The sequence below is a fragment of the Marmota monax genome, unplaced genomic scaffold (genome assembly GCF_021218885.2).
Source record: "Marmota monax isolate L192 unplaced genomic scaffold, Marmota_monax_Labrador192_F-V1.1 WCK01_AAM20220418_F8-fsc00071, whole genome shotgun sequence".
NCBI lineage: Eukaryota > Metazoa > Chordata > Mammalia > Rodentia > Sciuridae > Marmota > Marmota monax.
Genome location: NW_026695217.1, coordinates 6,463,440 through 6,488,715, shown reverse-complemented (window position 1 = coordinate 6,488,715; position 25,276 = coordinate 6,463,440). Strand labels below are relative to the sequence as shown.

Here is a 25,276-nt window from a genome sequence, read left to right as displayed (position 1 = left end):
AAAAACTAATATACCAAAGGCAGGCAAATTCAAAAATTAAAATTAAAAGAAGAAACACATGATGATTAACTAGTAGGTTTCTCATTGGTAGTTGGACAGAGAATAAAAAAATGAAAAATCAATGATATCCTTATAACAAATGTGTTATTTTTCATAGTACACATATGTTGGGTTTTGGTAAGGTAACTAAAAACAATTTCAGAGTTGTCTATTTTTTAAACATTATCTTAAAACACTGTAGTACAATATTTGACTTAAACTGCCAAACTTTTTCCTATTCCAAAAATATTTAAGTGAAGTTTTTGAGAAAATTCTTAAACTAGAGATTTGCTTTTAAGTTGGGCGTGGTGGTATGCATCTGTAATCCCAGTGACTTGGGAGGCTAAAGAAAGAGGACTGCAAATTTGTGGCTTGCCTCAGCAAATTACCAAGACTATTTCAAAATAAAAATTAAAATGGACTGGGAAAATAATATTCCTGGGTTCAGTCCCCATTACCAAAAAAAAACAACAACAAAAACAAACACATGCACACACACACACAACTATAATAAAACACAAACCTAGCAACAAAAGATTTAGTAACTAATATTTATCAGTCATCCATTAATTTTATGCACCATGGCAAACACTAAGTACAAAAAAATGAGAAAGACAGGATTCTCCCCCTATCTTTGAGGAGCTTACAGAGTAGCAGGGGAGAAAAAAAATCGGCAAGCTAGGCATAGTAACGTACTCCTGCAATCCCAGCAGCTCCAATGGGTAAAGTGGGAGGATTACAAATTCAAATTCTGTCTCGATAATGTAGTGAGACCTTAAATAACTCAGACCGTTTCAAAATAAAAAATAAAAAGGGCTAGGGATGTAGCTCAGTGGTTAAAACCCTGGGTGTTCAACCATTCAAACCCCAGTACCAAAAAATAAAAAACAGGCTATTAACCTAAATATATATAATGTATGTATACATACACATAAATAGCAAAGATATGTACAAGAAAAAGTACTGGTTTAGAGTGATTACCTTTCCTGGGGGAAAGGAGGAAAGCAATGGTTCACAGGTTTTCATTAACAAAAATGAAACACAAAAATGTGCACAAACAGGGTTTTGGAAACTGAACAGAAATGTGGTGAGAGACTAAGAAAAGGAAGGAAAAGTGGCGCTGGCAGAGGTACTGCGATATGCAGAGATGCAGCAAGGTCCCTACTTTGACATAGCTAGAGCGTAAAGATCAAAGGGGAAGAATGTAGCAAGAGAAGTGACAAGGAAAAAATGGCAGGGGTTGTTCCAAAAAAGAGGCTCTACACTGAAGCTTTACTTTTGCGGTAGCAAAAGGCCACGTGGGAGGTTTTAAGCAAGGGATTGACTGCTCATTTAGCTTATTAAATAGAAAGAAGTCAGAAAATGGACTGAAGCAGAGAAATTTTACACTATCCATTGCATCAGGTCACTATACTCTAAAATATAACTTCCTAAAGACTCCTATTTCATTAATAGTCTCTACAAATGAAGGGCATAGTTTCATAAGTCACAAAAATATTATATACTAACAGAAATTACCTTAATTTTCTAAACACATTAAATAAAGTTCACACTTCATGGTCAAAAATAGTACCTGTCACTATCTGCACCACTCAAATGATTTTTAGAAAGTTGTTTAGAAAACCATTAATGAGAGTCAGTCACTGCTAGGCCTAAAGCACCAATTACAGTAAAATTTAAGATTTTAGTTCATGGATATGGATCCAAGAGCTAAAAATGGATAGGTGCTACCCATTCGTATAAGATTATTTAAGATTATGTGAATCAAAGAAATATTCACTTTACTTTTATTGATTTTTCTTTTAATAATGAAAAATGTTTTATAATTTTTGAGGTATTTCAGTAAAAACTCAGGAAGTGACAGCTGTCCTGTGTATATGGCAGTGAAATACATATTGAAGTATTAGGTGATATTTCATTAATCATCCAATAAACCAAAACCACAGCAAGATTAAGACATTACTGAATTACCAGAATATCTATACTAAATATATTTAATGTCACGAGATCATATTTCTACTTTAAGGTAAGCAAACAACGATTATGATGAATCTCACAAATATAATTTTATTATGAAGTATTTCTAATACTAAAAATATTTACGTGATTAATGACTTCATGTGAAGACCTAACCAGTTATTATTTGGAATTTTAAAGCATCAACTGCTTTTATTTACCTCTTCTTCACTGCTATTATCCTCTTTTTCTTTTTCATCATCTTCCTCCTCCTCTTCTTCCTCTGCTTCACTACTAGAGCTATCCTCTTTCAATTCAGTCTTCCAGGTAGCAGGAATAGTTCTACTTTTGTGAAATTCAAGTGCCTGATCAAAAGCTGGAAGAAGACCATAAAATATGTGAACTGGAGAAATTTTTTTTCTTTTTTTTAAAATTTTAATTTGTTATATATGACAACAGAACATATTACAATTCATATTACATACATAGAGAACAATTTTTCATCTCTCTGATGTATACAAAGTATATTCATACCATTCGTGTCTTCATACATGTACTTTGGATAATGATATCCATCACATTGATTTGAAGAAATTAAGCCAACTGAAATTCTCTAAGAATATTTAACAAGATAAAGAAATAGGGGGCTGGACCTCAGTGTCACAGCACTTGCCTAGCATGTGTGAGGCACTGGGTCTGATCCTTAGCATGACATAAAAAACTAAACAAATAAAGGCATGCTGTCCATCTACAACTGTAAATTTAAAAAAAAAAAAAAGATAAAAAAATAAACACAACTATGTTGCTACAAAGTATTTGCTGTTTGCTGAGCTCTAGGCCCTGAGTGCAGCTTTTCCATGAAGCAGTTCATGCAGTCCTGCTCATTCAAGGCCAATGGTATCCACTGTACACAGAAAGCAAAACTGATATCATTGGAAGGTTTATCAGGTTCAAACAAATACAAGAGAAACAGTTTTCTTCTCTCAAACGGATATTAAGCTTGTCTACTGAAAACAACTTTAACACAGTCATTCAATATTTTATCCAATATTTACTAAATAGTTTTATGTACAAGGCACATGGGCCATGGTTATAATGAAATACCTGATAATTGACCATAAATGTTCTCTACATTTCCAGTTAAATCTAAGTATAACAATTAGCTTCAACTAAACTTAGCTAGACACAATCATTTCTCCTTTTACAATACATGGAAATTAATTACAAAACATAAAATCTCAATGATTTTAAGGCAGATTACACAGCATATTACTGAATTGATGTATAAGGGCAAAGACAAAATAACAATATTTACAAGGCCAAACAATGAAGTAACAAATGCAATTATAGCATATTCCTCAATCAAATGTAACTACTGGAGCCTCCATTCCGTTACTGAAAGTTAACACATCAAAACTACTTTGATTCCTTTTTCTATAACTATGGAAACAAATACTTCATTTACTAGGAGAAAAGTCAAGAGCTGATGACACAGTTTCCTCCACTTTTCCAGAATACTGCCCCTAATACTAGGCATCCCCCCAAAAAGATTTTAAAAGTATAAATCACATAGAATCAAATATAATTAAGGATATAACTTCAAAAAAATTTAAAAACAAAATAAAACATAATCTTCAAAAACACTTGAGCCCTTTTTATAGTAGTTCCAATTCATTCCAAGATTATCTTTACCTTGTTTTAATACAGCATCAGGCTTTGGTGCAGTGTCACTAGTAATTTCATGAACATCTTTTCTTGGCACTGAAGTACTGTATTATTTAATTATAAAAGAAAAGACAGATTAGGAGTTCAGTCAATTAAATACCACAGAAAGATACTACATATATGAAAATATTGACACATACAATGAAAGTGACTATACACAGGGTTGCAATTCCCAAATCATATGCTGGACAGCATGTTAAAATATGTGAAGATCTGTGAGAGGATTCTGCCTTAAGAAATATTATAAAAATCCCTGGTTTCCAGATATCAAAGAGACCTCTGCCTGAAAAGAAGAATTCTAAAAACTGTTTAGAGTGATACAGTAATAAATAAAAATGTTTAGATGACAAAAATATATGAATACTGTAAAAAAAAGAAGTCAACAATAAAAATAAGTTTAAGAAGAATCTGTACCAATTTAAATCTAAATCTTCTTTTGATAATTTTTTTTCAATGGTTCCTCGGCTTAAAATAAATTCTAATATGCAATCTGAGGCCATTTATGGAATTCCCTGACCATAAGGAAGGTCAGATAAACACAACCAGGACAAGTTCTATGATATTCATAACATGTATTTCTAATAAATCTTTCAGCTTTTGTGCATTTGTTTTTTTCTGTTAATCAAATTACAAATGCCTGAAAACTACTCCAAACACATGTATAGAATGTCATTTTTAACTCATTCATTCATTGTGGTGCTAAGGATTGAACCCTGAAGAACCCTGCACATGCTAGGCAAGCAATCTACCATTAGGTTGTATGCCCAGCACTTGGCATTTTTTAAAAATATTTTTTATTAATTGTTGATGAAATTTTTTATTTTATTTATTTGTATATGGTGCTGAGAATCAAACCCAGTGCCTCACACATGCCAGGCAAGCACTCTCCCATTAAGCCACAATCCCAGCCCACTCTTGGTATTTTTACATTGAGACTAAGTTGCTGAGGCCAGCCTTGAGTTTGCAATCCTCCCAAGTAACTGGAATTATAGTCATGCACCATCACACCAGCTTATTTTTAAAATTTCAAATACAAACAAAAGTAGACAGAATTGTACCATGAACCCACATGTATCCATCCATCATCCAACTACAATAACTGTAAACTCAATCACTCAGATATTTTTACCACAGCCTCCAACCTTAACTAGATTATTCAGAAACAAATTCAAGGCATTATAATTTATGATATTTCATTACAGATCTTCAAAAAATAATTTTTTGGCACTAGGGATTAAACATAGGGCTGCTTTACCACTAAGCTACATCCCCAATGCTTTTTATATTTAATTTTGAGACAGGGTTTCACTAAGTTGCTCAGGGCTTCACTAAATTGCTAAGGCTGGTCCTCAACTTGTGATCCTCCTTCCTCAGCCTCCCAAGCCACTGGGATTACAAGTGTGTGTCATAGCTTTATTTTTAAAAATCATGTTTGAAACCTTTAAAACCTGAACACCAAATCTTAAACTGTGACAATACCAGATAAGGCTCAGAAGAAAATACCTGGCTTCTCTAGTCAAAAGTCGGGGGAGGGTGACACACAGATTTTAAGATCTCAGCTCTAAAATTTTTCTATATGAAAAATAATTGTGTTCACATGTTACATACATCTAATGCAATCCATTTTTAATCCTCCAGACTAATATAAAAGCCAAATGTTATCCAACAGACCTAACTAGAAATATTAGAAAAAACTAACAAATCACACAAAAATGAACCATAAAGAAAAGTCAGTAAGACTATTAGTATTAAAAACATCAAATTTGCCTCAATAACCCTCAAGGAGGCTGAGGCAGGAGGATCACAAGTTCAAGGTCAGCCGCAGCAATTAAACAAGGTCCTGTCTCAAAATAAAAAATAAAGAGGTCTGGGGATGTGGCTCAGTGGTTAAGTACCTCTGGGTTCAATCCCTGGTACCATATATATATAAGGGCTGGGGTATAAAGCTCAGTGGTAGTTTAATTTTCCATTGTCTTCCATAGTACATGCAAGACCCTGGGTTTGAACCCTAGCACAGTTTAAATTTTTAAATCTCTAATGTGAAAAATGGTTCTCTTTGAAACATTCTCTATGGTGAAAAATGAAAGCCAAGGTCATTGGAAATAACATTCATCCCTTAACATTTTAAACTGGAGAGGGGAAAGCATATATGTACTTCTAGATAGGAATTTCAAACCAAATGAATGATACTTACAATTTCCCATCTTTGAAAGATCGAACAAGAATATTATCTTTTTTCACAGCAATCTCATCACTGCAATCAGGACAAACCACCTTTTAAAAAAAGTGTGAGACTATTAGCATATTAGTTATAAATGTGCCTTTTAATTAAATCCTTTTAAAAATTAGTTTAAACTTAAAGAGTTTAAAACCAATTTTAGTTACAGAGTAGTAAGCACACCTACGTAACTTTAAATCGATCTTCTACATCCTTCCAACTCTGAACATTTCAGACTGGTTTTTTGGTACAGGATGGTGTTGAAAACGGAAGCATGGCTGAAAGGGGGATGAAGCTGTAGGCAAAGTTCTCAGCAGAATAGAGAAAAGAGGCAGAGCTGCACCAGGGCTAAGGTAAAGATCTATCCAAAGTTTCCAGAGCCTTGTTGATCGCATTAATTACTAGGATAAAATCTAAGATCTTTAGAAAGGCTAATTCAAAGTTTTGCCATCATATATTTGCCTTTTAGAAATTCACTTTGGCTGTTATAGCAGACAAGAAACAGACAAGAACTTAAATATTTTGCTCTTGAAATCACCTGGGAAAGAGACAGTGGCTTGAATGGAAAGTGGCAACAATGGAAAATTAAATGAATGAGAAAAACCATAGAATTAGAGAAGTAAAAGGTGAATAGAAGAGGACACTAGGTTTTTCTATCTCATGCAAATGACAGTGCATTCACAAGAAAGGAAAACAAGGAACAAAGGGGTAAATTGGGGGCTTAAGTTCTGAGGCAGCTAAATGATATCCGAATAAAGATAATGAACACGCAAATACACAAGTCTGTAGTTCAGCCCAACTCTAGATTCTAAGATAGAAATCTGGAAGTCAAAAGCCCAGTGTTTTACAACATAGGGCCTATGAACCAAAGTCACTCATTTTTTTTCTTGATAAGATACAGGTTATGCAACCTACACAAATGAACAGCTATGGCCAGTGCTGTCAGTGGTGTGTAGGTAAGTGGGTTCATACTCGATTTGTTACAGGATCCAAATCTATATTTTATCCTGTTCGTTATTTTCTTGGTCCCTATGACACTTCTTTGTTTTATCTTAGGGGTGAAGCTATAAAAACAGAATAGTATCACCCTAAAGGGAACACTGATATATTCTGAATTACAAACATTAAAAGTTGATGAGGTAAAGAAAACTGAAAAGGAGAATAAGCTAAGACTTCCTCCTCTTAAAAGATGGCTAAATATAATCTCAATAAAAACACATGTACAACTACTTATCGTTGAGAAAAAGATACACAGAACAGTTTTTAAAACATATTTTCAAAAGGAATTCGTACAAAGAATTTTACCACATTAACAACAAAGAAATGGATGGGCAAGATAGTGTACATCTGTAATCCCAGCAACTCCAGCAGGCTGAAGCAGGGAAGATTGCAAGTTCAAAGCCAGCCTCAGCAATGTAGTCAGGCCGTAAGCAACTTAGTGAGACCCTATTTCAAAATAAAATATAAAAGAGGACTGGAGATGTGCCTCAGAGTTTAGGTGCTCCAGGGTTTAATCCCTCATATTAAAAAAACAAACAAACAAACAAAAAACAAAGAAAATGGTCACATACATTGGGATTTAAATTTTCAGTTTACTTATTCGTCCAAAGTATGACCTTAACTCTTCTGGTTAATATTCACAGTATCCTTATCTCCAAATAAGGGAAATAATAATACTGATACTCAAAGTACCTGTGAAGGCTTATCAGCACAATCCTTGTACATTATAGGCACCCAATAAACACTGGATGGATGGATGGATGGATGGATGGATGGATGGATGGATGGATGGATGGATGGATGGATATTTGGAGAATAAAGGCATCAGAAAGTATTTATATTTATCAAACCAAAGAATCACCCTTGTTATTTTTCTTTATAAAAACTCACACTGATTTGGTGCTTTATTTTGTGTCAAACACTGAACTAAGCACCTGGAATAAAGACTACAAAATGTATAAACTGAAAAGGATTATAGTCATCACTTGTAGACAACAGTACATAGTACATAAGAAAGATGTTTCTACTCCAAAATTGTTTTTAATTCGAGAAATAATAATGAGGCTAGGGTTAAGTATAGCTCATTAAAACAGCAAATGTATAAAAATTTATACATATGATGGACATATATTTATACAAATGCACATAAACACTGAATAATGTATTTTAATCCCATCTCCAAGTTTCTGCAAGTGGTATTCAGTGTAAAGGAAAACAAGATGACAATAATGGTTAGTGGATTCTCAACCGAGAAATTAAAAAATTAATTAAACACAAGAATAAAAAACTTTTACTTCATTCAATGGGTCAATCCCTATAAAACATTTTGAATAATGTTTAACATATAAAAAGTGCCACATTTAACAAATATGCTTTAAAGAATCCCATGAACACACATAAACTTCACTAAATGCCTTTAGCAGAAGAAAAATGCATTCTAAAGGAATTTGTATTATTAGGATTAGGGAATTTCTATTAGTAGGACAATAAAACATAAAACAGTGTTCAGTGAATAATTTTTGACCCATTCTGTCTCTTGATATCTGAAAACAATGTAGTTGTTAGAGGTGAGAATGTTATCTGCAATGTACCCTTAATTTAGTCAACAGGTCTTCAGGTGAAAGGTCTATTAATAGGAAGTGTGTGGGGACACAAATGAACCAATGGTCTTCAGACAAACTCATCAGAGGCCATAAATTTAGACACATCAAATTTTAAGAGTTCAAGATAATTCTGAAGAGATACTGATTATTCATTTCATTCTCCTATTTGAAATTTAAAACTTTTAATAACTAGGCTGGGGATATAGCTCAGTTGACAGCCTCGCATGCACAAGGTCCTGGGGTTCAATCCCCAGCACGACCACCCCCAAAAAAAACCTTTGAATAGCTTATCCAATTATACCTTAAGGATGAAAAAAATGTATTACTGTCACAAGAGTTAAATCTTCATTAAAGTATAGCAAGACTGTTAGTAAAGTCTGTGTCTGCCTTAAGAACTACAAAATTATGATGCTGCCCACCAAAAGATTAGTTGAAAGCCAACCTAAGCAAGTCTTTGAAAGATACCGGTATGTGGATATGTGTTTTCTTTCTAAAAGTCAAAGAAAAATTATCTGAGGTTGGGGAAGTAGTTCAATGACAAAGTGCATGCCTCTCAGACAAGAGGTCCTGGGTTCCATCGTCAGTACTGCTGAAAAACAAAACAAAGCAAAAACTCTTATACAGAACCCCTCCAACTTGCTACAGAGGCCAGTGGTTAACAACACCAATGAAATGAAGTTCAAAAGACTTTCTGTCATCTGCCATCGCTGGCTGAGCTGCATGGAACTACAAAAAAATAATCAGGATACTCCTGATGATGAAGCACTATCTTCTCAGAATTTCAGAAAGATAATGAAAATAGAAAATTCTACATAGTCAACCTACAGAACTGTAATTTGAGAGAAAACATGAAGGAGTAGGTAGATAAGAGAATTCACTATAAAAAAAGTCAAGACTGGGTAATACGTAACTGCAGTTATGATTATCCAGGAAGTACCAAAAAGGCAAGATTAAGATCTAAGCAAATGCCCTGGTCCAGTAGGTATGGGGAAAATGGATGTCAACGAAGAAAGTGTTTTCTCTTTTTCAGTCAATACTTCATGGTAGATTTGGAGTTTTACACGTTTGCATTATTAATTTTCTACCTAAAATAGAGCGATATAAGTAACTGTCATATACCTAACTTCTAAGATCATCAAATTTTTATTTTCTTAGATGTCATCAAGAAATCATTGTACTTAAAAACAATTTTGAAAGTAATCTTTGTGTGAACTTGATGTTAGAAACATTTCATTGTGGATCTATGACAAACACCAGTAAGAAAATCCATTCTTTTCCTCATAAATTACATACTTCAAAATTAAATTCTTCAATGTTGAAACTACTCACCAATGCTGGAAACCACAGTGCTTTCTTTTTATCCAAACTAACGTAATCTACACATACAACTTTGCCTAGTAGTTCATCAATTTGTTTCCTATCATCCTCATCTTCATCACTGGAGGATGATGAAGACTCTTCCTCTGGTCTAGAGAAAAAAAAAATAAGATATTTCCATTTATCTTTAGAAAGAATAAACAGGCCAATGATGAATATAGTGTTTCAGACCTTTTATCAGATTTCCTAAAGTTTCCTAACTTTCTAAAGAGTAACAGAATTTATCTTCAAAGAAAAGCACATCAAATTCCTAAAACTCTTTCAAATTTATTTACTACTATTTTAAAAGATTAAGGGGGAACAACAGATCAGAATAACTGGACCCCAAATCCCCCCAAATTTGAAGGCCCCTATTAAATATCTCAATACTACACTAAAATATATTAGATCCCAGGCTGGATCTGTAGCTCAGTGGAAGAGCGCTTGCCTAGCACATGTGAGGCACTAGGTTAGATCCTTAGCACCACGTATAAATAAACAAATTTTAAAAAAGGCATTCTGTCCACCTACAACTACAAATAAATAAAAATAAAAATATATGTATATTAGATCCCAATCTCAGATTTTAGGAGTTCCAGAGAAAGTCATATTACATTCCCAGTATAAAGCTAAATTTTAAAAAAGGACCTGCAGATCTTTATGAAGTAGAGATTAGAATGGGGAGAGGAGGCAATCTGGTAAGAGATCACCACTGCTATCCTTAGTATCCAACAAAAAATAGGAATTCATAAACTCTATATGGTTCTTTTGTATTATGTTTTAAAGATGTATATAGTAACACACAATATTGGGCTAGTAAATTAGAAAACTGTTAACTGACAGAAGAAAAAGAAAGGACCTAAAACTAGATGCTATGCTATCAATATTCGAGGTAAATAAAGTAAAAAGCAAATTTCAAAAAGAAAAACAGAACAAAACGTAAAACAAAAAAAATTCTACCTTATACCTGGTTGCAAGAAAGTTCACAATTGGTGCTAACAAAAAAATTTCTGACTGCTCAAAATGCCCAGAATAAGAAAGGACACTAAGAAATTTTGACTACATGAAAATATGTTCTTTATGTAAAATAAATATAAAATATGCTCTTTTATAACACAGAATAATATCTAGCACTGAATATATACAATGATGAAAACATCTGAGATAGTTTACTTTTTTTTTTTTGTCAATGTACTTGCTAACAGATTTACTACTTTAAAACTTCAAACATAATTGGGTTTGGCAGAATACCTGTTTAGCATGCTAAAGCCCTTCACTTCATCCATGGCACCAAAAACAACACCAAATTTTAAAGTGATTTATCTATTTGGTTGATTGGGACAAGTCCAGTACATTCTGAAATTATCTTTGATATCTTCCCAAAGGGGTTACAACATCTCTTTACATGTATAAATTTCAATATGAATATAAACAAAGCAAAAAATATTATAATAATCTGAGTGACATGGGAATAACAAAATTTGACTCTAACAATCAGCCAAGTAAATAACAAAGCAAAGTCGGCTATAGAGTAAAGTCCTGTATTTCAAATAGCACTTGAGATTAATGCCCACTTAGAAAGCAGGTAGAAAGAAACCTAAAATCTCAACAAGCCTGTTTATTACCAGAGCATGAGACTATACATATGGGCACACAACTTGGACTATAATGATTACAGATTTCCAAAGTCTGATTTCTCCTTCAGTAGAAGAGATTCTGAAGGGCAATGACTTTAATCTCTCCACCCTCTAATAAATATAAAGCACAACCAAACTTAACACCATCAATATCGCTATTCAAAAAAAGTCACTGAAATCTCATACTAATATCAGAGTTTGTGTATGCCCTTTATATCATTAGCAAGCTAGAAAATCCCATCACCATATAAAATATACATACGAAAATCTGTAAAATATAGAAAACTGAGCTTTATTGGGCAAGCAAATTTCTCTATCAAAATTCTGGCTTCTTCAGACTTAACAAGTATGAAGACTTCACACCCCAAAGTTATAAAAGAAAAAAAAAAAAAAAAACCTTTGTTGGTCTAGATCAACCTCATCCTTATCCTCTCCTCAACATTTCCTCCCACCATGAATCCTCCACTCTCTGGTATCCATTTTTTCTGCCTCTATTAGATTCAGTAACATCAATTTACTGTTATTTTTCTCATCTTAAAACATAAATCCTCGCTGGGGGTTGTGGCTCAGCGGTGGAGCACTCGCCTCGCACTTGGGAGACCCTGGGTTCGATCCTCAGCATCACGAAAAAATAAATAAATAAAAAAAATGTACTGTGTTCAACTACAAACTAAAAAATAAATTTTAAAAAAAAGAAAAAATCCTAATCTCATTTTTTTCTCCAGCCCCCCTTACCTTATTCTCATGTCTTTTTGATCCTCCCCTCAAAACTGATAAATACCCATCTGAGTCTAAAATGTCCCCTCAGTAAGGCTGCCTTGCCTACCTCCTTCAAGTTTTCAACCTGCTCACCCCCTCCATCTCCCTTTACCCTGCTCTACTATTGTATAATTTACATATTGTCCAACTCCTCCATTAAGAAAATATAAGGTTTAAAGGCAGAGAATTTTTTAAATAATTGTTTTTTTTTTTTTTTCACTGAAACAATCTGAAGTATTTCAACAGTGTTTGGCACAGCAATAAATATTTGATGAAATAAATGAAAAGACTTCCTTCTTTCTACTATGGTAATTCTGACTTTATTCTTAAATCAAAAAATATATACATTCAGTGTAAATTATACAATTATGCCCATAGCTCCTTTCATACTTCCTTTTAGAGGAACTTAGCCAGGAAATTGTTTATGTAAGGCAAGTACGCAATAAACTGATGAACTAAAATAAATGAGCATTAAAAATATATAAAGAGAGCTGGGGTTGTAGCTTAGTGGCACAGCACTTGCCTGGCACATGTGAGGCACTGGGTTCGATCCTCAGCACCACATATACATAAAATAAAGTACTGTGTCCATCTAAAACTAAAAATATTTAAAATATATATGTGTTTGTGTGTGTGTATATATGTGTGTGTGTGTGAGTGTGTGTGTATATGAGAGAGAGAGAGAGAGAGAGAAAGACTAGGGTTTTGGTTCATGGTAGAGCACTTGCCCATCATGTGGGTTCCGTGCCCAGCACTACACTATAGACGTATGGCAAGGTGGGGTGGAGGAGACAGAGCAATTAAAGAGCCTACTTGGTCTCTGTTCACCTCCAACATTGTTTTTTCTTCAGTGGCAAAGTACTTATTAATAGAGTCACAAAAAAATAATGCCCTGGGCTGGGGCTATAGCTCAGTGGTACAGTGCTTGCCTCACACGCGTGAAGCACTGGGTTCGATCATCAGCACCACATAAAAATAAACAAACCAAGATATTGTGTCCATCTACAACTAAAAAAAAATATTAAAAAAATAATGCTCTGCCTCTATGAAATAAAATCTGATGCCACTGGAAACAAAGTATTTCATATTTACCATAATACTATAATAAATACTCAAAAATGATTGCACATCACTATTAAATAAGTTGTAAATCTAGAAAGAACTTCAGATAAGACGTGGGCCAAAGAAAGGCAAATGGTAAGATGCAAATGAAAAACTGGGCTAGGAATTTCAGAGGATCAGTCTTTGAAATGCTATTCCAAATTCAATGATCCTTTATTATTTCAGGCTAGTCAATATCCATTTCATACTTTGGATGTTGTAAATTAAAAGCCTATATAGTACCATGAAAACTGAGAATGTATAACAGGTCTTAGATATTGAGAAATATGGAATATATGGACTTATGCACTTTTTTTTTTGAACAATTTAAAAAAAGAAAAGTGTTCCAATTTTCTTCTCAATTTGTATTAAGAAGGAAACTACAGTTGGGAATGCAGCTCAAGTACAACATTTGCCTAGCATGTGTGAGGCCCTGGGTTCAATCCCCAACACTGCCAAACATAAGAAAGAAAGAAGAGTTATGAAGGAAACTAGAATCCAATTTTCATTTCAAAATAAAGGAGTAAAAACACTTCTGGAATTAAACAGTGGTGTCAACCGTGTGATTCTGTGAATATACTAACAATCACTAACCGTATACTTCAAAAGGGTGAAGTTTATGGTGTGTGAATTATGTATCCATAAAAAATGTGGTAAGATCTGTAGACCTGTAAATACCAAGTTAAATCATTAGTTCATCAGGTTAATCTTAGCACTGTCACTGGGTAAAACATTTACTCACAAATAATTCCTTGTTAGCAAGAATCATTACTTCTGAAGGAGAAAAAGGTAACAGCAAGTAGACTGCTTTCCTACTATTACAAGTGCACATATTCTTTAGCCAAATTATTGGAAAAAACTGGGAAAGGGAGGCATTACAAAATTATGTCTGCCACATTGGGTACATACATGCTAATTAAAAAGATCAATTAATTACTTTAAAAAATTAATGACAGAAGATGATCATTGTTAAAAAGAAAATAGTTGAACTTATTAGAATTAAAGGTAGAACATAAATGAAAGCCGATTAAATGAAATATGTCAAAAATAATTCTGGAATAACAGGGGGCACATTAACTGGTGGTATGTACATTAGTAGCTGCTAAAAGAAAACAAAGGTAGTGATAGATTATTACAACAATGGAATTCTGGTAAAGAGACAATCTTATTTATCTTTGTACAAAAATACATTTTAAACAGCAATCAGAGAACCACAATGAAGATGTTTTTTAGTAGAGTATTAAAAATAGCAAATGAAGGTCAGATGAGCAGTCTTGAGATCCAGATCTAAGACTTTGTGTAGAGAATGAGTTGGAAGAGACAGGAGAATGAAGTTTGAGGAATTAGATTGAAGGATGTGGGTGATTCAAACTGTGGTACTTGTTCATGATGCTTACACACCATGGTTCCAAACACTAAGCAAGCACAACATGTTCAGGTCCCTTGGCAGTGAGAATGACCAACCTCACTAGTAAAGGGGAAGAAACAGCAAGCAAAACAAGATCACAGATCAAAATGGGATTTATCCCCTAGAAAAGCAATTCTCAATCTTTTATCTGTCTTCATACTTGGCGTGTGTACAATACAATCCCAAGGCAAATCTCTCATTAAACACAGAGATTCTTAATAGAAAAACCTCTGACTTAGAATGTTTGCTAGAGTCTTTAAAAAGCAAAGATCAACTTGTACCACAGCACCTACATACTTTATTCTCATATTCAAGAAAGGGACAACTCAGCTAACAAACCTAACAGACTTTTTAATAGATTCTAATTTTTGATCATTTTTGTACATCAGTCTAAATGGTACTCCATAATATATCTATTTAAAATTTAAAGTATGCTATAAACATTTTTTTTCAAAATGGAAAAAAATTGAGATGTATAAAAAACTATTTTTCCTAAGATATATGTGAATGCTGTTAAAAGTTTAGATAATGCTAGGGCTGGGGCTGTAGCTCAGTGGAAGAGCACCCACCTAGCACATGTGAGGCACATGTAAAAATAAAGGTATTGTGTCCAAATACATCTAAAAATATAGATATTTTTTTAAAAAGTGCAGATAATGCAGCAAAAACCAATACTTGCCTATTAGATGTAAATACTAGTAAGAAGAATTTTTATATACATGCATATAAACATATTTTCATATATAATAAATTCAGATGATACTCTACCAATTCATCATGAATTTTTTTTCTTCAGGTAAATAACATGATGATGATATTTACCTACTTCAGGGTGACCATCCCAAATCTAAAATGCTCTGAAATGAGAGCATTTTGAATTTTGGATGTTTAACCAGTACAGTCTACACAAATAATCTAAACTCTGAAAAACTCTGAAATCTGAAACATTTCCAGTCCCAAGCATTTTGGATAAGAGATGCTCTGTTTGTACTTACTATATTAACACACCCATGATATGAATTCAATTTCCATAACAAATCTAAAAAATAAGTAATACTAATATCTCAATTTTTATAGGTGAGAATTGAGACATGAAAAGATTCAGTAACCTGTTAAATATCACATAGCAAAAAAGTGGGAGAGTTCGAATTCAAGCCCAAGCCATCATCAATAAAAAAATAATCTTAAATTTCATGAACCTAACTCACTACTCTGACATCATAAATCATAATTAAAAGTTGAGTAAAGGGCTGGGATTGTGGTTTAGCGGTAGAAGGCTCACCTAGCATGTGCAAGGCCCTGGGTTCCATCCTCAGCACCACATAAAAATAAATAAATAAAATAAAGATATTGTGTCTAACTACAACTAAAAAAATAAATATTTTTTTTAAAAAGAAAGAAACATCAAGTCTACAAAAAAAAAGTTGAGTAGAGAACTAGAGGAAGACTATAATGATCAGTGATATATAAGATCTTAATTCATAATTAAAGTCATTAATTTTCAAAGAGACATCCAAAGATATCACAAACCAAGTGCTTCAAAATACCTTATGGCAACCTAATAGTCCTCTGGAAAAACTGAATACATTATCACATCACAGTAACAGCTAATATTCATGACAGAGGTCTTTCATACTAATAATGCTATTATATATTTTTAATTTATTTTTCTGTCTCAATTTTTAAATGTCATCCATATAAATAAGTTAACAATTACAACTGAGTATCCTAAAAATACTCAAATAACCAGTAATCTAAGTCACTAGTCAGAGAAATTATTCACGTGGTAACTAATCACAGACATGGTAGGAAAATGAGTAACATTAAGTATCTTTTTCAATACAATAGTGTCTTCTAATTTTCTCCCTCAAATGAATATTTATTTAATATTACACATAATTTGTGCAGTAACTGAAGTACTCTAAGGAAAGAGTCCCTTAGTTGAACAGGAAAAGGCTTATGGAGTAAGGGTGAGTTCAAGTCCTGGTTCTTCCTCTATTCCTTGGATTAGATATTTCGTTTCTCTTAGGTTTATTTTCTTAATTTTAATAAGGATAACCTATCTTAAAGAGTTGCTGTAAGGCTGAAATTAAATAATTAGAGAGAGCGCCTACCCAACTATCTCCAATGCTCAGACACAATTAGAATTAATATCTGACTCAACACTTGAATGAAAGCATTCACTTACACTGAAGGTTTTTAAAAATTAACTCAATATTTATTTTTAATATATTCCAAAAATATGTGGCATGTCTGGTTTCAAGAAAAAAATAGGGAGACACAAAATGGTTTACATAAAGCAAGTAGCACTTCTGTTGAGAAAGAATGAGCAAGACAGTGACATGGAAGGAGGCACTAGAGATTAAAAAAACAAAAAAAGGCTGATAGAGATTATGGACTAGTTACATTCTGAATATACCACCAAGATATACACAGGGAGAAACTGGAAGTAAATAACAGCTGTTAAGGTTGGTAGAGCATAGAGAAGCTCAATTACCCATGCTGAGCAGTTTGAAAGCAGTATTAGATCTAAAATTACTATTTGATCTCATTAGCATTCTGCAAATTACAATTTAAAAATAAGAACTACTAAAACAATATTAGGAGAAATGAATTCAGGTTCAACTACAGGTATGAAAATGGACTTACATATGATTAGATCTTCTTCCTCTATTTGTTTTCTTTCCTATGACTGGAGTGCCAAAATGCTCAGGGTTGGTGAGTGGGAGCTGGTCTAATGTCTGTGGGTAAGAACATAAACCCATCACAAGTTATTACTTTGCAAATGCTTTCTTTTTAAACCAAATCAGTTTAAGATTATGCTCAGATTGCGAGAATAAATTATTCCCCAAGGAAGGCTAAAACCTAAAACACAACTTTCCTAAAGATAGAAAATTCTAGTTTCAAAGATATTAGAATCAAGATGAATGAGACCATTAATGGGGAAAAAATGAAAAAAAAAATTGGCTCTTCTGACTTAATACCTATTAGAAGGTTGACAGGCATCTCAGAATGATTAAAACACAAGAAAAAGTTAAAAAATAACTCAGGGAATATGAATGCGAGAAGTAAAATACCCATCAAACTCTTAGGTGGGTGTGTACTATAGCTCAAATTTTCCCTTGTACATATGGAATTATAATTCATAAAATGATTAACAAGTAACACAAACACAGGTTAACTATGGAGATAAGCACCAACTGCTTTGAAATGGACTTCAGAGAAGCTGTATGATTATTTGGAAAATATAAGTATTTTAAAGAAAACTAAAACATTAGTTTTTCTAAATTTATTTTCCTTTCCTCTTTAATCTTCAGCAGCTAATATCATGATACTTCATATGAAAATGTCAACCAATAAATGAACATTTCTTTCTTATTATCAAGTGCATAGTTCACATCAACCAAAGTCCCTCATCCCCTTCCAAAAGTAATGATTTCCAGGAAAAGACTGATGGTTGAAGACAGAAGGAGGGGAGGAAAAAATTAGTCTTTCTTGTTGTTTGTTTTGTTGGTTTTTGCCCTAACTTTCTCAGTATTAGATATCTCAAAAAATTTTTTCTTACAATTTGCCTGGCCTTTACTTCCTGAAAAGATTTGACATAAAATGCTATCTATCAATTCAAAGATATTAAACTTGACTCTCTCAATATCAACTTTGACAATATGCCTACTTTCTCTACTATTTTTCTCTCAAAAAACTCTTTTTGAGACTTCCATGGCTAGTTTTCCTTCAGTGTCCTTTGCTATTGGAGATAATTTTATGAGCACCAAGAAAACAAGGGATTCCTGGGAAAATGGTCAGGATGGACATAAGGGTGAGGAACTATTGCATGTAGTAAATGCACAGTATAGACTTCTTAAGGTTATAATCAAGAGAGTATAATAAAAGGTATCCATCGACTCTGATTTAAATATCAGGCATCTAAACAAACAATGCTAAATTTAAAAAGAAATTTTTGACTTCCATTTTTTAAATTGAGGTAACATTACTGAAAATAATGATAAACTGAACTGTGAAAGGGAAAACATATTAATAATCTTATGTGTATGATCCATTAAAATATATGTAAATGTGTTTAAGGTATCTAGATATTCATCCAACAACAAAGAATATGGTATATAAGAAAAAGGTACCAGCCATAAAGAATTACAAAAAGACTGATTCCCTCAAGTTAGGCAAATTTGTTAATTTTTATAGGGCAAAAAAAAAACCCTCATCTTTCAAATTAAGTTGGTACAAAGGCTGATAGAGATTATGGACTATTTCCATTCTGAATATACCACCAAGATATACACAGGGAGAAACTGGAAGTAAATAACAGCTGTTAAGGTTGGTAGAGCATAGAGGAGCTATTTGTAATACTCTGTACAAATGAAACAGGAATTTGAAAAGTATTGTTTAGAGACCAAAGCCATCCCAAACACAATATTTGCCAAACAGAAAGTCCTTAGAAGTTACTTTTTAACTACTAATTATATTTCTGAAGAGTGAAAATTTCAAAGTACTCCATTAGATAAACAGGGGGAAAAAATGCTCTGGACTCACTTAGTGCCAAGCTGAGAGCTAGATTAAATGCTTCTCTCCCTCCACAAAAACTAAGGCTGCTTTCTTGAAAGAAGAGATTTTTATTATGTGTTGTGATTTCTATTTTAAGAATCTGTTTGTCATTTCACTTTTCACAGGGAGAAAATTTCTGAAGAGTTGTTTAGGAATTACATATAGTAATTTTCCTTTTTAAAATTTTTCCAGTACTAGGGACTGAACCCATGGGCACTTATGACTGAGCTACCTCCTCAGCCCTTTTTATTTTTTATTTTGAGACAGGGTCCATGTTGCCTAGGCTGTCCTCAAACTTGTAATCCTCTGACTTCAGATGTCAGAGTTGCTGAGAGTATAGGCAGGCATGTGCCACCAATTCCACTACAGTAATTTTCAATTAAGAAACTACAATCTTTCTCTGGTATGTAATGAAGAATTATAACAGTAAACAGCAATATCTCTGTCATAGCCTCAATCCACGTCCAAAAAAGGAGTAGTATCTTTATTCAAGGGACAAAAGAGACTGGTAGAAAGATAGCATCTGCTTTGTGTCATATCTAAAGAGTAAACACCAGAGACTCTTGGAAGCTATAGGCACACAGAAAATCCCGCATGTCTAGAAAGAAATGTCTATTTCCCTAAAATGGGATGCAGAAAATAGGGGACTAGAATTTTATCTAATCTTCTTGATAGAGTTTTTAATTGCATGTAGTAAATGCACAGAGAGCAAAGCAGATAAAAAAATCTGCTTTCAGATAATATACAAAAGTATGAATGCTCTGTAGAAATACCCCGATTTTTAAGCAGCATTTAACATGCTCAATAAGCTGATTATGACTGGACCAGCAATTTCAGAGTGGGAATTTGAAATGACTGAGTTACTTTTGTTCTCATCATGAAAATCTCAAATTTATGATTTTGTTGTGAAGTACACACTATATTAATGGCATTAATTAACGAAAATACTGTTGGTATAGTATAACATCCTTCCCAAGGCAAAAAATGATACTGATACTACTCCAAATAGCTGTTCAAAAAGCTAAAGCATTTTTAGTATCAAAAATATCAAACGCAGCCAGGCACAGTGGCACATGCCTGTAATCCCAGCGGTTCAGGAGGCTGAAACAGGAGGATCTTGAGTTCAAAGCCAGCTTCAGCAATGGAGAGGCACTTGGCAACTCAGTGAGACCCTGTCTCTAAATAATATACAAAAGAGGGTTGGGGGATATGGCTCAGTGGTTGAGTACCCCTGAGTTCAATCTGGGTACCAAAAATATATATCAAAGGGAAAAGAGTATATATAGATGGCAATTTAAATTCCCCTATGTACATTCCTGACCATCTCTCTACAGGGCTTAATATACTCAGATTTTAAAATTATTTGATTAATGAATGTTTTCCCCCTCCAACAGATGTTATCTAAGTATAAATTCCATGTCTATATGGTTCACTCTGAATCCTTAGCACAGCAGCTCCTGGCATGCTGAAGGATTTAAGGAATCATACCAGTGTACTAATTTTCCTCTTGCAAAACATAATAGTATACAGCTGCATAAACATACAAGGTAAAACAGATCCTCCCCGAAGGTATAAAGGATACTCAGGTACTTGTTCATAATACTTCAATCTACATCTGTCTTATTCTGACTTAAAATTCTCCTGATTTTAAAACTTCAAGGCCCCACACATAATGTATTGAAAGCTAATGTGTAGGAAGCACTGCTGGGAAAAGGAAGGCCTATCAAGATGAGGAAAACATGGGTTACTCCCCTAAAACAGCTACAGTCTCATAAAGAAAAGACCATAAAACAAGGATAAACAAGGAAAGTGCCAAGGGATTCAAAGGATAAAGAGAACAAATTTGGGTAGAAAACTCATCAAAGACATCATAGAGGAGGAATCGTTTCTAGTGGGATTAAGAAATAAGGGAAAATTCCAACAAACACAGGAGCAGGGCTCTGCAGGAACCAAGAAAAGAAAAATACAAAACATAATTTAGAAATACCAAGAAATCTAACAAAGGCAGAAGTACAGGAAATAGTAAAATGAGATGAAATCATAATACAGAGGACCTGTTCCAAATTCTAAATTTAAATGGGAATTCAGTCACTGAGGAAGCAAAAATATTTTCAAAACTAAACAAGAAACCCTATGAAGTCTAACAGTTTAATAGGTATGTCCCCAAAGAAACACTGTTCCAAATGGTGACTAGTAAAAATAAACTACAGTTTGGCCACGCTGTGCATCAATCAATATATATAGACAGGGCTAGAAATATAACACCATTTTAATAACATCTCAAATTTTTAATAGCAAGCTACTGAGTTGCACAACTTTGCAAACCCTGCATTCACTTTTTTCCCCCACATATTTTTTATTGGTCCATTATAGTTGTACATATTTATGGAATTTATTGTTACATATTCACATATGCACACAGTATAACTACATAATTTGGCCAATATCACTCCCCAGCGCTTTCTCCCACCCCTATCCTTTCCTCTACTGATCTCTCTGAGTTCTATGAGATCCAACCCTTAACCTTCTGAGTTTGACTTATTTCACTTAACATTATAGTCTCTAGTTTCATCCATTTTCCTGCAAATGCCATAATTTCATTTTTCTTTATTGCTGACTAAAATTCCATTATGTATGTATACCACATTTTCTTTATCCATTCATCCACTGATGAACATCTAGGCTGGTTTCATGGTTTGGCTACTGTGAATTGCTCTGCTATAAACATGGGTCAGCAAGTGTCACTATAGTAAGATGGCTATTTCTTCTGGGTAAATTCTGAGAAGTGGTACAGTGGATCATACCATGGTTCCATGTCTAGCCTTTTGAAAAGACTCCACAGTGATTTCCATAGTGACTGTACTAATTTACAGTCCCACTAACAGTGTAAAAGTATTCCTTTTTCTCAACAGCCTCTCCAGCATGTATTATTTGTATTCTTGATGACTGCCACTCTTAATGATATGAGATATAATCTCAGTCTAGGTTTGAACTGCATTTTGCTAATTGCCAATATTATTGAACATTTTATCATGTATTTGTTGGCCATTTGTATTTCCTCTTTTAAGGAGTCTGTTTAATTCATCTGCCCATTTATTAATTGGGTTATTTAATTTTTTTGATGTAAAATTTTTGAGCTCTTTATTATACATTCTAGATATTAATCCCCATTCTGTAGGTTCTCTCTTTACAATCCTAATTGTTTCCTTTGTTGTGCAGAAGCTATTTCAGTTGATGTTATTCCATTTATTAACATTTGTAATTATTTCCTAAGTGTCTGAGGTCCTACTGAGAAAGTCGTCGTCTGTGTCTAAAAGTTGGAGTATTGATGCTACACTTTTCTTTCCAAAAGTTGCATAGTTTCTATTTTGAGTTGATTTTTGTGCAGAGTGAGAGATAAGGGTCTAGTTTCATTCTTCTACATATGGATACCAAGTTGTCCCAGCGCCATTTGTTTAAAAGGTTGCCTTTTCTGCAATGTATGTTTTTGGCACCTTTGTCGAATGTCATATGCATGTATCCGTGTGGGACAAACCCTGCATTCATGATACAACTTTAAAATGAAGAGTATGGCTTTGGTGCTAGAAAAGTAATGGTTTAGCCTGTTCTAGTCATCAGTTTCCTCACCTATCAGTTGGGGATAATAATAGTATCTATTATATAATGTAGCAAATGTGATAACATATATTGATCTCTTAGCAAAGTCTCTGGGAATTATAAAACACTTCATTTATTCACATAACTAACAATTATTCAGTTCCCACTCTGTGCCAGGCAGTGTTAAGAAACTAGGAACAAAGTAGTAAAGATGACACAAAGTCCCCACTCTTGTAAGGAAGACAGGCAATAAACAAAATATTAAGTGCATATACATATTTTGAAGTCAGGGAATAAGTGTCATGTAGAAAACTAAATCAACCTAAAAGGATGAAGAGGAATGGGGGAGACTATTTTCAAAAGGGCAGTCTGGTAAGACTTCTTTGAGGTGAGGCTCTGACAAAGTTGATTGGCCATAGGTAGGGACTGTTGCTAGTATTTACACATCATTTACTCTTGACAGGATTCAAGTGGGCAATAAATCAGACATCTCTTTTTTATAATTATTGACAAGTTAAAGAAATGTATATAAAAGTGACCTAAAGATAATTACACAAGCTTACCATATTAACACGAAAATACTTGAACAACCAGGACAACAGAAATTGGTGCTCAAAAACAAGCCCATAAACACGTTTCACAGATGGCATTATAATAATACCATATATTAATAAATTTTACTGATTAATAAGTAGATTGATTAAGGAAGCAAAAATTTACCCCTCAACACAAGATATTAAGATGTTCATTCATCATATGGTCACTACTTACTTCACTTTCAGCAAAATGCCTCTCTCCCTTCAGGCACAGTGAAGACCGTCTCAGTGTCTTCTCATCACCATCATCAAAAACTATGTAAAGAAGTAAAAATGGAAGCTACTGAAGAGTTTTTTGAAGATTAACAACAAAATGTAAAATCATTTAATTTTCTGAGTGGAACAGACCTATTAACATTATATTGAAATTCAATGCACATTTTTATATTCTTTAGTGAATAACTTTAAATTCAGAGTTATGAAGTATATCTTTACCATTTCTAGTAAAAAAGAAGTATGCCTGAAATGAAAATATCTTCTCTGAAACAGGAAACACAAAATAAAAACAAGCTGGCATTTCAGGAGGAAATCATTTAAATGCTAACCAATGCTTATCAAGATAGCAAAGGAAAGGCAAGTTGTCCTACTGTAGTTACCAATAAATATTTACCTAAGTGACAGAAAGATTACAAACTCATACATTCAAACTGTTCCTACAAAAATGACTATTTTCATTATTATACGCAGGGTTTCACAGACTGCACCAGTGACATATCATACCAGATACTTCCCGTGTGACTTGTTTATCCTGTGTACTTCAGGATATTTAGCAGCAGCCCTTAACTCTACCCACTAGATGCCACTAGTTCCTTCTTTCCAGTTGTCACAACCAAAAAATGCCTCTAGATTCTACCAAAGCTTCCCTGATGGAGCACATTCAACCCCCTCCCTGGTTGAAAACTACACATTTAAAGTACTCAAATGTCTACTAAATAAAGTGTTAACTAACTTGATTATGATAATCACGTTACAAAATGTACATGTCTTAAATCATCATGTGTAAGACATCTCTTCATTCTTCTACATATGAAAACCAAGTTGTCCCAGCACCATTTGTTAAAAAGGCTGCCTTTTCTCCAACGTATGTTTTGGGTACCTTTGTCAAGTGTCACTTGACAAAGTATATAAGTATATACTTATATATTTCCTCATTAAGTATAAGTTCCATGTATAAGTTCAAGTTCCAAATAAAATCAATGATTTTATTTGGAACTTAATACTTCCACAGAGCATAGGCACTAGGGATGTAGTTCACTGATAGAACATGGCATATATGAGGACCTGGGTTTGATCCTCGGCACCATAACAAAACACAATACAACAAAACTAGGGGGAAAATTTTTTAAATAACAAAAACTAAAATATTAAAATATTCTAGCAAAACTACTGTAAATTTGTAAACATAGAATATATGTATATATTCATGGGCTGGGATTGTGGCTCAGTGGTAGAGTGCTTACTTAGCATGTGTGAGGCACTGGGTTCAATTCTCAGCATCACATATAAACAAATAAATAAAGGTCCATCAATAACTAATAAAAAATTTTTTTAAAAGGAATGTACGTATATTTTCATGATAAATATAATTTTGGGCTACACTACATTCCTCAGAAATTATGGAAAAGAGTACATCTATTTTAGAGTTACCAAGATCGCAATCTTAGAAATTATACAGTTTCTGCCAATCTACCAAAATTAGATTCTTAGACACTAAGTGACAC

At 33.5% G+C, this 25,276-nt stretch overlaps 1 protein-coding gene across 5 annotated transcripts in view; it reads right to left on the bottom strand.

Moving 5' to 3' along the window:
* The window catches only part of Arid4b (AT-rich interaction domain 4B), a 143,428-nt gene that overhangs the window by 47,370 nt on the left and 70,782 nt on the right, over positions 1-25,276 (bottom strand). For all 5 annotated transcript variants that reach the window (XR_006849190.2, XM_046432017.2, XM_046432019.2 and 2 more), the window contains 6 exons: positions 23,731-23,810; positions 17,452-17,543; positions 9,871-10,009; positions 5,915-5,994; positions 3,688-3,764; positions 2,217-2,371 (listed from right to left, as the gene is read on the bottom strand). Coding sequence is in view for 4 of the 5 variants with exons in the window: in XM_046432017.2 (XP_046287973.1) it covers positions 2,217-2,371; positions 3,688-3,764; positions 5,915-5,994; positions 9,871-10,009; positions 17,452-17,543; positions 23,731-23,810 (623 nt within the window). In the remaining variant the exon portion in view is untranslated. The remainder of the gene's footprint in view (positions 1-2,216; positions 2,372-3,687; positions 3,765-5,914; positions 5,995-9,870; positions 10,010-17,451; positions 17,544-23,730; positions 23,811-25,276) is intronic.